Genomic DNA, 12,207 nt, shown 5'->3' on the forward strand with positions numbered 1-12,207 from the left:
AATGCTTCCAATTTGTAACTTGTAAACGTGTGGTCACATTTATCGTTGTTCGGCAAATTTTTGCAGGTGCATTCAAGTCAAGTCAATAGGAATCCATGCAATTGGACATTTCTTGTGAGGGCAGACGATTTCACCAAACAAATTTCACAATGGGTTCACGCAAGAATCCTGCTTGGTAGGAAAGTGACTTGCAAGCTGTGCTTCACTACTGACAATAGAGAACAGTTCTTTGTTGTCTGTGAAATTATACAGAAATTTCGCTAATATACTGTATAAAAGAAAAAAAATGAAAGAGCAAAACACTTTACTTCGGCAATTTAACGTACATTTCTGAGTTAACCAGGAAATTCAAAGATAAAAACAAGTAGGGTGGGACTTCATTTCATCCACTAAAAATTACTTTGATCACAAAAAGTGGGCGGAGGTTGAATTAATCAGTTGATATTATCCAAAAGCCTGCACAGTCTTATTGAAATCATCCGAAAGAAAATTAGTTTCAGAGCTAGAGCAAGTTATTATATTTTGATGAAAGATAATGAAGAGAAACAATGTTTTTCTTTAGAACAACATGCACTGATAAATCATGTGCACACAGTAAAAACAAAAATCGTATCTAGTATCATTCATATTTAGTATCATTGCAAAATACAGTTTCTGTCTTTCTATTTCAAAATGTAATGTTTAATTCAATGCATTAATTGCAGTTTAAAAAAAAAATCAAAATCTGACTAAAAATAGTTTCAAAGTAAATCCTAAAACTGTTTTTTTTTTTGTGTGTGTGTGTAATGAGAAAATAAGTAAATTTTGACATTAAATAGGTAGAGAACAAATGTTAATTTTATTATAACTATCAAGTAAAACAAATAAAAGAACACAGCACATATGAATGTCTACACACTAGTAAACATTAAAAAACATCCAGCACAGCACCAGGATTATGCTGGTCTCCCTTGTCAAGTATCATTTTCACAGGCGTTTCAGTTTTGAAACTTAAGACAGGTCATTAGCAACTCAGGTGATTTCCATCTGTTAGCAGAGAAGGAAGTTAGAAACACTTGAAACTGAGATGCTAGAAACAAATAAATGTGGCTCAGTGTCATACACAGACTGGTAGTTCATTTCTGACAAATGAAGGTGCGACTGTTCTCGGTCCAAACATGTCCAAACGCATCTGAACACTGGTATGACTAGTTTTCTGTATCATCTTTGCATATTAAAATGTCTTGAAACATAAAACCGTGCCTTTTCTCAAGTATCGGTCCACGATGTGTTCTCCCACATTCACACTTATCTTGTAGCTGTCCTTTCTCTTTACACAGACCCAAACTCAGACATCCAGGACTCGTATTTCTCCAGGTCTGCAGCCGAGACTGATTTTGAGATCTTTTTGAGTGCAAGCTCAAAGTCCTCCATGGTGACTGGCATCTGCAGCTCATCTTTAGAAAGAGCACGGATCTCCTCTGGACTCAGACCCTGGATCCTCCGTCGCATCGCCATCATCGATGCATCTCTGAGAGCACAGACGCACAAAGTCCATTAGTCAAATTAACATCATCAATTCACGTGTTTGGAGCATGCAGCTTAATTTAAAGGAATAGTTCACTCCAAAATGATTATCTGCTGATAATTTACTCACCCTCAGGCCATCCAACATGTACATGAGTTTGTTTCTTCATTAAAACAGATTCTGAGAAATTTAGCATTGCATCACTTACTTAAAATAATGAATTCTCTGCAGTGAATGGGTGGCGTCAGAATGAGATTCCAAACAGCTGATAAAAACATTGTTATAATCCACAAGTAGTCCACATGACTCAATTCATCATTTAATGTCTTGTGAAGTGTTTGTAATAAACAAATCCATCATTAAACTGTTGCTTCTGGCAAAAATAGTCCACAATCCATCCAAGTCAATTCCCTGTTGTCCTCTCACATAAAAATCCACCAACATATTTGTTTATAACAATGCGTGATCTGTGCATATTTCTCTCCTGATTCAGAAGAGATGACTTTCTCACTGGAAAAGGCAATATTATGGATGGAGGACTTATTTTAGCTGGAAGCAATGGTATGACATTAAAAATGTCTCTATGTATTTATTACAAACATGCAGCTTTTTGCTTCACAAGATGTTATCTGATGGACTGGAGTCGTGTGGATTACTGTGATGTTTTTATCAGCTGTTTGACGGCACCCATTCACTGCTGAGGATCCACTGATGAGCAAGTGATATAATGCTACATTTCTCCAAATATGTTCTGATGAATAAACAAGCTCATCTACATCAGAAGATCAGGGTACATTTTCAGCAATTTTCTATTTTTGGGTGAACGAATCCTTTAAGCATTAAAGTGCAAGATAGTAAAATACTTTCTCCCCTCCCTTATTATGCAGAAACAAAACATATAAACCCATACTAAATTGATTAAATCGTTTTCAGTTGGGCAATATGCTGTGTGCTTTATGGGACGAATAGGTCCATGAAACAGCAAGAGCTTGTTGTTTTGGTTCAAGATAGCTCTTCTATTCAGGAATTTTCTGCAACAATGAAGGGCTAAAAAGAAAGGAAAAAATACTAACGGGCCCCAGGCAAGCACTGTTGAGCTTGAGTCTGTTCTTTTTGGCTGTGATTTTGTCACTTTGCACTGCATTATGTTTTTAGAGAAGAAAAATGACTTGATGCTTAAGAGCTGTCACATCGTGTTCAGTTAGGACAAGGTGTTATCTGTAATCCTGAAAACATACTGTACCTGCAGACGTTGGTGATGTCAGCTCCTGAATAACCCTCAATTTTCTCAGCGATGAGGGTGAGATCCACATCAGATGCTACTTCCACTTCCCTTAGGTTGATCTTTAAGAGTTCTGCCCGTCCTTGAGCTGTTGAGTTCAGTAATTGTTTGATGAAATGTTTTTATAAGACAAATGATTTAGTGTTGTTTTTTTTCCTATATTGATTAAAAAATAGATCATCATGAGGCTATTTTGACTACGGTATTTTTGTATTTTTTTAAATACAAGTAATTTTTTATCATCATAGTTTTAGTTTCACATTAAATAAATTTGTTTAGGCTTGGTGTTTAAAATAAATGTTGTTTATAATGAATGCCACTATAATTTATGTTTGTTTAATACATACATTTTTAATCCCTGTTCTGCTCTGAATACCATTAAATGCATTTGTTATTTGTTGTGGAGTAAGGAGAACTAAAATATATGCTTAAAGTGTTTATATAATGTTTGAAAAATGCCATTTTATTTTTTATTTACCTGGTATTTTACATTACTTCTGAATGTGATAATCATACGTGACTTATCTGACTGATGCAACTTATCTGTGTTTTTTGTTCCTCTCAACAAAGCAGTTTAGAAACGATCCGACTTCTAGTATGGTGCGACTTAATTTCCAGGAAATATGGTAAATATATTTTTAATTTAAAACATTTTAATTTTAGAATATTTTATTTAAGTTATATTAAATTAGCAATGAAAACAAAAAACAATAAAATAATAATTTTATTATAAAGTATTTGTAAATGCCTTTGTTATTTTGATTTTAATTTATGCTGGTTTTATTTGAATTTTTTTACTATTATTATTCATATTTCAAAATGTGCTTAAGTGTCAGGAAAAAGGACACAATTAGAAACATCTTCATGGTCCTAGAAATAAACTTCCTTTTATTTGTGTTTATATAATTAAAAAAAAAATGTTTTGGGGGAGAAATATGACTTTTTTAAAATGTGACATTTTCATCTCTCATCCAATTTAAAATTCAAAAATCCAGGCCCTGTAACTATAACAAAGGAGTTGCATTAGACAATGAAAGCTCGTGAGAAATGACTAACTAACTGAACTACACAGCACAGTGTGAATGGAGAGAAATTAGTCAGGCTGGTTCATTTATGAGTGGGTGACATGTATGGAGAAATCAGAGGAGCCGTGACTGCCTGGAGAATGTTTTCCTGTTGATGGGCGTTTGTGTGTGAGGGTGTTAGATTACCAGTGGGTAGTGGAATGTAGATCCTCTTCTCCAGTCGTCTCCTTAGAGCCTCATCAATGTCCCAGGGGAAGTTAGTGGCAGCCAGGACCATTACCATTTTAGAGGGATCGTCATTCTCTTGAGCACCTCCTACACCTGAAGCCATTACATGGGTGGGTGTTAAAATAAGGCTGCATCATTCAATGTACTATCATAACAGAGTCGCCTACTACACAAAACTCACCATCCATCTGCACGAGTAATTCTGACTTCACTCTGCGACTGGCCTCATGTTCGTCTGATGTGCCCCGCCTCCCACAAATAGAGTCAATCTCATCAATAAAAATTGTTGTAGGGGCATAAAAACGAGCCTGTAAAAACAACAACCAAAAAAAAGAAGTGCAAACATCCAGTATAGATAATATAGACTATAACATGACCAACTTTTTTAGTTGATTACATATTATGTTATCATAAATTATATTACTTCATTTTAACACCATCAGAGTCTGGATTTTTTTTATTTTATTTTATTACATGACATAACTAACTAACAAGCCTTTTTTTCTTATATAAACACACAATGTGTCATTCAGTTGTGTCAAATCACTGTTGCTTATCAGTGTTTTTTTATTTCACGTTTTATGAAAGCATATTTTTTCTCCAACAACCTGGCAACCTAACTAACTGATTAACTAACTGACAAACCTTTTTCCCTATTAAAACAGTGTAATGTCCATTTTTTGCTTTTATGAGGGCATAACTAACTAGCTGGTTAACTAACTAACTGACTACCAACCTAACTAACTTTTTCCCTATAAAAACAGCATATTACACATTTATGTAAAATCAACACTGACTTTTATGAGTACTTTTACATTTTATGAGGGCATGTGTTCTCTATCCTTTTCCTCTAACTAACCAACTATTCAACTCATTTTTTCCCCTAGAAAACACACAGCGCATTTGCCATTAATTTAAAATCATAATTTATTTTCAGTGGTATTTTGTTTGTTTTTATGAAGGCATATTGTTCTCTAACTGACTAACTAACCAACTAACTAAATAATATTTCCCTTATATAACGCACAGTGTGTCATCCATGTGTCAGTTTAACATTCCTTGTCAAGGGTATTTTTACCTTTTAAGAGACCATATCTTTTTCTCTAACTAAATGTTGCTTGCTAACTAACTAACCGACTAACTACCTAACTTTGCCTATAAAGACACAAGTTATTGTCACAAATTTTCAGAAGTATTTTTTTTGTACCATTTTTTACCTGATCTTTAGTAGCATTTTTTGGCAATTAATGCTAAATGAACATTTATTTTCAGGGGTATTTTTTACTTATAAGTTGTCTAACTAACTAACTATGTTTTCTATGCTGATTTTAGTTTTTTTTTGCCTGTTCCAAAACCATTTTTATAATCCAGAAACTGTCTAGAAAGGAGCTTTACCATGGGGTCTTTAACTGAGACATTTTAAATATATGGGACATATATATTGTATCATTTTCTATGATTTGTGCCATGAGGCCTAGTTATCTCCTGATCCTAATCACTATCAAATTATATCTTCAGATAATAAACAACTAAATAGACAAACACTATCACAGTGTCTGCAATGCTTCCTCAGAGATCACTCACCATTTCAAAGAGGAGCCGCACCAGTTTCTCAGACTCTCCCCTGTACTTTGAGGTCAGCGTGGAGGATGACACATTGAAAAATGTTGTGCCACATTCGGTCGCAACCGCTTTAGCCAACATGGTCTTCCCTGTGCCTGGAGGGCCCACCATCAGCACCCCCTGACAGTTTAAAAACAACAAGACTTTGCATGGGCACATATTTAAAACACACAGGTGCAGCTGATGGTTTGAGTTAAAAACACCTCAATAAAACTGATGGCATGTGGAGAAAAACTGAAGGCGAAATATATCAGCCATACTCAATCTGTGACAAATTATACAGAACTAAGGTGAGCTTGTGTTGAAAAATGTGCATTCTGTCCTACATAATGATCCAGTATAACAGCGCCCCCTGCAGGACTAAAAAAACTATGATTACAAGAAATGGAAACAAATGGGAACATAAATGTTGGCAAAAACATAGTATTGACAGACTATGAATCCATATGTGTGTATGCTCAGATGTCAAACTCTGGCATCAAGTGTCATCTAACATATTAACCTTCCACGGGCGGCGGATCCCCTTGAAGAAGTCTGGCATCCACATAGGCAGGACCACTGCCTCTCTCAGCAGCTTTTTGGCATCTTCCAGATCTGCGATATCATCCCTGCAGGAACAGTAACACATGACAGCTTGCCTAAATCACCGTCCAGCACTGAAACACTAACTGCCACTGTGACTGACAGCTGTCGCTGACTCAACATGTTACTTATTTGTCTGGTCAAGTATGAAAACTAAACTTACTGCATTGCTATTTATACAGCCAATTCCTAGGCTCAGAGGGATTTTCAAATTTTCAGGAATGATTTTCATAGAAAAAAAGATTTGGATTTGAATTTAAAGTTCTAAATCTTATTGGATGCTAAAAGCATAATCAAATTAGCTAATGAATAAATATGTAAGAGCGAGTAAAAGTGAACTGACACTTTGTACATTAGTATATAGTGTTTAACAGTTATAAGTAGTTATTATTTGATCTAATCGTGAATTTGAGAGAACCACGATAATTGTGCATTTTATATTTTAATTGCATTTTGCCATTCAAAAATAGAAATTTAAGTGCATAAACCTCAAAATTTATATTCACCCATTATTAGTGGGCTCCTGTGTGAATGTGACCTGGACCAAAATTAAAGTGGAAAATAAAAATAAATATTTTAACTTTTAAAATATATTTTCACAGCATTAAAGAAAATCAAATGGGCCTATTCAAAGGCACAATATGTAAGATTTTTTTTATTAAAATATCCAAAAACCACTAGAACAGTGTTAGATATTTTGCTGACTTGTGTACTTACATTATCCCAAATGTTTCAAAGAATGATGTCATAACCCCTCGATTTCCGGCTTTGTTTTGGAGAAAACATGGAAACACCAAAGACACTTTGTGACGACCGCACAGAGTAGCATTATAACAGAACTAAATGTATCTAGTATGATAAAACAGTGCTGCTTTATCCCACACACGCACGACCGGAAGCAACGGAAGCGCTCGACTGTGGCATAATAAAAGCTCCGCTGCTTTACCCCACATACGCACGACCGGAAGCAGCGGAAGCGCTCGACTGTGGCATAATAAAAGCTCCGCTGCTTTTTTATATTTTAATTGCATTTTGCCATTCAAAAATAGAAATTTAAGTGCATAAACCTCAAAATTTATATTCACCCATTATTAGTGGGCTCCTGTGTGAATGTGACCTGGACCAAAATTAAAGTGGAAAATAAAAATAAATATTTTAACTTTTAAAATATATTTTCACAGCATTAAAGAAAATCAAATGGGCCTATTCAAAGGCACAATATGTAAGATTTTTTTTATTAAAATATCCAAAAACCACTAGAACAGTGTTATATATTTTGCTGACTTGTGCCTCTTTGTTTATTTTGAATACGTGCCCTCTAGCGGCGAAGATTACATATTGTGCCTTTAATTATAAGTAAAAAATAAAAAATAAATTATTAGGCTCATACTGTAAGAGACATGAGCACAACAGACAATTAAATCGTTAAATCGCAATTATTTGTTTGACAATTAATCAACAGTACAAAATTCATGATTGTGCCAGGCCCAGTTTTTTCAATAGTTGATAACAACATCTAGAGTGCACGGTGATGAAATATCACACATTATTCAATTTAATTATTGTAAATGAGCAATAAAATTGTATAAAACGTTTATTTTGTATACTATATACTGATAAGTCCTTGAACAGTAAAACTAGAAGTAAAATGGCACAATACCAGTGGATATTGGGATTCCGGGACACAATGTCCCTCTCCAGCGCATCCACCAGATCGCTGTCATAGCCTGTGCCATCAAACTTCCTCTGTTCCACATCAGCAGCACCCTCCTGGGCATTCTTCTTACTCTGAAAACACAGACAGGCAGGACACATTGCTACAACACATGATAATAGGTACTTAGAAATCCTAAACTGTCTGAGCTGAAACTAAATCAACCATAATTCCAATTCTGAGTTTCCTCAGTTTGTACATTCGGCCTAATAGTTTGAATAACTTACTTTTTCATCCTTAGCTTTATTTCCACGGCCGTCGCGGGTGTTCGGTCTCTCTGATTTCACGTTTGGCTGACCTCTTCCCACAGGTCCGCGATGCTGCAATCCAGGTGACTCTTTTCTCTGGGGCTTTGATACAGTGATTGGCTTCTTCACCTGGACAGGTCCCCTATGACCAGACAGAGTGACATCATAGGGCATCTGGACCATGTGACCACATATGCAAACAGTTACACCACATTTGTGTTAGGCCATTCTGACTGGCTTTTTTTTTTGGTGCTTAATTTGTGAACCAATTTAGTCAATATAATTTAGATGTACGTATATAATGTCTATATAATACATTGGGTGCAAGGAAGCATTAAATTGGTCAAAAGGGACAGCATAGACATTTATAAATAATGCTGTTTTTTAGAACTTTCATCAAATTTTTTTATCATGGTTTCCACAAAAATATTAAACGGCACAACTGTTTTCAGCATTGATAATAATAAGAAATGTGGTGAGCATATGAGACTTCTTTCAAAAACTTTTTTTTAATTACCGATACATATATACACACGTATATACTGCCAGTGTACAATCAGGTGTAGTTAATCACCTTCTCAAAGGCACACAAAGCCATTTGACTTTCAGCTGTGATCTTCTGTGGTCATTTTGATCAGCTCAGCATGAAAAGAGCTTTCCTGCAGCATTTCAGTTCTTGCTAGTGCAACTGAAGCAAACAATCAGCTATGGGTGGAAAGGCACTGTCAAAAGATCTCTGGGATAAAGTTGTGGACAGGCACAAGTCAGGAGATGAATACAAACATTTCAAAGGCTTTATCAATGCCTAGAAGCACAGTGAAGTCTATTATTAAGAAGTGTAAGGTATTTGGTACAATACTGGATCAGGACGTCGCTCCAAACTGAATGAAAGAGCCAGGAGGAAACTGGTCAGAGAGGCTACTAAGAGGCCTACAGCAACTCTGAAGCAGTTGTTGAAATTTATGACAAAGTGGTCATTGTGTGTATGTGCCAACAATATCACAAATTCTCCATAAATGTGGCTTGTATGGGAGGGTTGCAAGAAAAAGCCGCTCCTCAAGAAAGGCCAAATGCAGTCATCACTGACCTTTGCTAAAACACACCTAGAAGATTCTGAGACAGATGAGACTAAAAGTTAATTATTTGGCCTCAACACCAAACGATATATCTGGCTGAAATCCAACACAGCTCACCATCCAAATAACAGCATTCCTCCAGTAAAGCATGGAGGTGGTAATATCCTGTTATGGGGGTATTTCTCTGCAGCAGAGACTGGAGCACTTGTCAAAATAGAAGGAAAAATGGATGGGGCAAAATACTGTCAAATTCTTGAGGAAAATCTGCTGCCCTCAGCCAGAAAGTTGTCAATGGGAAGAAGTTTTACCTTCCAACATGACAGTGACCCAAAGCACACAGTGGTTGAAGGAGAAAAAGGTGAATACCCTTTCTTGGCCTAGTCAGAGCCCAGAATAAAACTCCATTGAAAATCTGTGGAATGACTTGAAGACTGCAGTCCACAAACGCTCACCATCAAATTGAACTGATCTTGAGAATTTCTGCAGAGAAGAGTGGGCAAATATCGCAAAGTCTAGATAGTAGAGACGAGTTAGTAGAGACATATCCCAACAGACTAAATGCTGTAATTAAAGCAAAAGGTGGTTCAACAAAATACTGACACAAGGGGGTGATCCTTTTTCCAATTCAGTGATTCTGTTTAGTTTTTTTCTGACATGTTGGTGTTATATCTTTCATTTGGATGTTATAATTTGCACTGAGTAAATACAGCTGGATAAAACAAAAACTGTGTCCGTCTTCATTTCAGGCTGCAAAGCAACAAAATGTGATTATTTTAAAGGGGGGTGATGCTTTTCTATACCCACTGTACATATATAATAAAATAAAGATTAAAAAATGTAATAAAATGTGTCAATGTGAATGTTTTCACTGAGCTAATTCCATTTTGTGCTGTATGACAAAGTGAACACAGCAGTGACAGCATGAAGATAGGAGACGTGTGACATGCTCTGCAGCTGACAGAACTCCTCAGGGCTTTATGTAATCAGCTGCCTATTCTACCTGTGCTCAGCTGGGGTTGGGGGAGGCCAGACACCAGGGTCCCTTGGGCTCTCTTCAGGCAGAGGGTTGGGGAAATCAATGGGTTTGTCCATCTTGAAACTCTCTAGGGTGTTTACAAGGCTTTTCACCTGCTCGTATTCCTCTGCCAGTTCCTGCCGAACCTGGGCTCAGAGAAGGGAGAAAAACAGCATTGGTTTGAGTCCTTCAAATTACATATACTGTACCAACACCACAGTATTCATTGGCTAATACCTATACAAGCAAATGTAATTCACAGCATTATAAATAAATACATATCAGATTAAATCATACAGTATTTGAACGCCTTACTTGTAGCCATTTGACTTTCAGGGCAGGATCTCTGAGGGACTGACAGTGCTTGTGGATCTGTTGTATAACACCTTGATAGTACACCATAGATGAGTCATAATTCCCAAGAAGTGCATATTCTCTTCCTTTCTTAGCGTTGTCGCAAATCTCAGTCAGATTCATGATGAGAACAATATCAAACCAAACGTTGCTTCAGTGCTTCAATGTGATCTGAGTTCACAGCGTCATCAGAGATGCTGGTTTGAGTGCGGGTGATTGAAGGCCATGAGTCCTAAACATGTCAAAGAACAGAGAGGCTGATAAGACGATGCTGAGCTAAATCAAACATTTATAGAGATAGTAACAGAATAGGGATGAAGGGATGAACTTTCTGGTAAATCATCTAGAGCTGCATTAAAATGTCTCTGCACATTTCCAGATCTCTTCTACAATTTTGTTTAAAATATGTTACAAAATACAACACAGGAACTATTTAAAGAGCTATTATTTCAGAAGTCCCCCTCTGTGTCAGAACCATTTTTGTCAAATAAAATGCTCCAGGGAACATGTACAGCAAAACCTTCAGATCGAATGAGTATTTGTGTGTTAGAATGAGAAATATTTATAACATTAAAAAACAACTCCCTTTACTAAAGCTCATTCAATTCAGTGTTACTATTCTGTGTGAACCTCTTTTGTGTAGAATATGTGAACATTTCTATTTAAAATTTATACAGAGATTTAAATACTCATTGTGTGTAACTTTATTTATTTTTTACTGATAATAGTTAACAATAAAGTTGGTATGAGTGTATGCAAGTTGAAAGTGTGTGTATGGGCATATTAATGCAAGCTGCATTCATACATATAAATATGACATATTCAAACTGATGGGAGTAGATAAAATGGGCCAAAACAAAATAGGCCTTTTGTTAAAATAATTTTATTTTAAATAAATAAACAAACAAACAAACATTTTTTTTCTTTAAGACACCATAAATACATAAATGATGGTGTGTTACCTTTAGATGTCCAATAGTTTATTATTATACACATTTTAAATTAAAGGTTGGAATGTTCATAAATTAAATGAAAGGTTACATTCATAAGTTTTTCCCATCAGGAAAGTTTTATTTTTCCCTGTCCACTGTTGAAAATTCGGGCCAACCAAATATTATGTTAATTGTTTGAAATGCACTAACTGAATATTAAATAACTAAAACACTCCAATCTTATCAGGTCCATTTTAACTGATTGAATCACTGTGCGTGGATTCACTGATAACAATAACAATGAGAGGATTTCTCTACGGGTTTGGATACTATACTTTGGATACTAAACCTTTGCCCTGACCACAGAGTGGCTGTCAAAAATAAGACCATCTCGGACACTTGACGTGAAGCACATAATAAATACCTTTCAGGACGCCTCAAATTGCTTGAATCCCATGTCCTTCGTCTTTTCTTTTAACAAAAAACAACTAACCTGAAAACCAACCATTAAAAATGGCACACAATAATTTTTTCCTATAAAAATAAAGCCGTGCTTGTACGTAAAAAAAAAAAAAAAAAAAAAAAAAAAAAAAAAAAACACACCCCCCCTTTTTTTTTTCT

General features: G+C 35.7%; 1 protein-coding gene across 2 annotated transcripts in view; it reads right to left on the reverse strand.

The window, feature by feature from the left end:
- Positions 1–779: 779 nt before the first annotated feature.
- Positions 780–12,207, reverse strand: part of LOC107578067 (katanin p60 ATPase-containing subunit A-like 1) — an 11,958-nt gene continuing 530 nt past the window's right edge. Inside the window, exons 1-11 of one of the 2 annotated variants that reach the window (XM_016264070.1) lie at positions 12,011–12,137; positions 10,616–10,886; positions 10,286–10,446; positions 8,189–8,351; positions 7,908–8,035; positions 6,168–6,273; positions 5,627–5,785; positions 4,224–4,350; positions 4,001–4,135; positions 2,751–2,877; positions 780–1,510 (exon numbers count right to left, since the gene is read on the reverse strand). In XM_016264070.1, the coding sequence (XP_016119556.1) occupies positions 1,312–1,510; positions 2,751–2,877; positions 4,001–4,135; positions 4,224–4,350; positions 5,627–5,785; positions 6,168–6,273; positions 7,908–8,035; positions 8,189–8,351; positions 10,286–10,446; positions 10,616–10,777 (1,467 nt within the window). In that variant the 5' untranslated portion in view covers positions 10,778–10,886; positions 12,011–12,137 and the 3' untranslated portion in view covers positions 780–1,311. Of the gene's footprint in view, positions 1,511–2,750; positions 2,878–4,000; positions 4,136–4,223; positions 4,351–5,626; positions 5,786–6,167; positions 6,274–7,907; positions 8,036–8,188; positions 8,352–10,285; positions 10,447–10,615; positions 10,887–12,010; positions 12,138–12,207 lie in introns of those variants that run through there. The other variant, XM_016264064.1, reaches the window with a different exon arrangement.

This window comes from Sinocyclocheilus grahami, unplaced genomic scaffold, assembly GCF_001515645.1.
Source record: "Sinocyclocheilus grahami isolate Dianchi unplaced genomic scaffold, SAMN03320097.WGS_v1.1 scaffold32.1, whole genome shotgun sequence".
NCBI classification, from domain to species: Eukaryota; Metazoa; Chordata; class Actinopteri; order Cypriniformes; family Cyprinidae; genus Sinocyclocheilus; species Sinocyclocheilus grahami.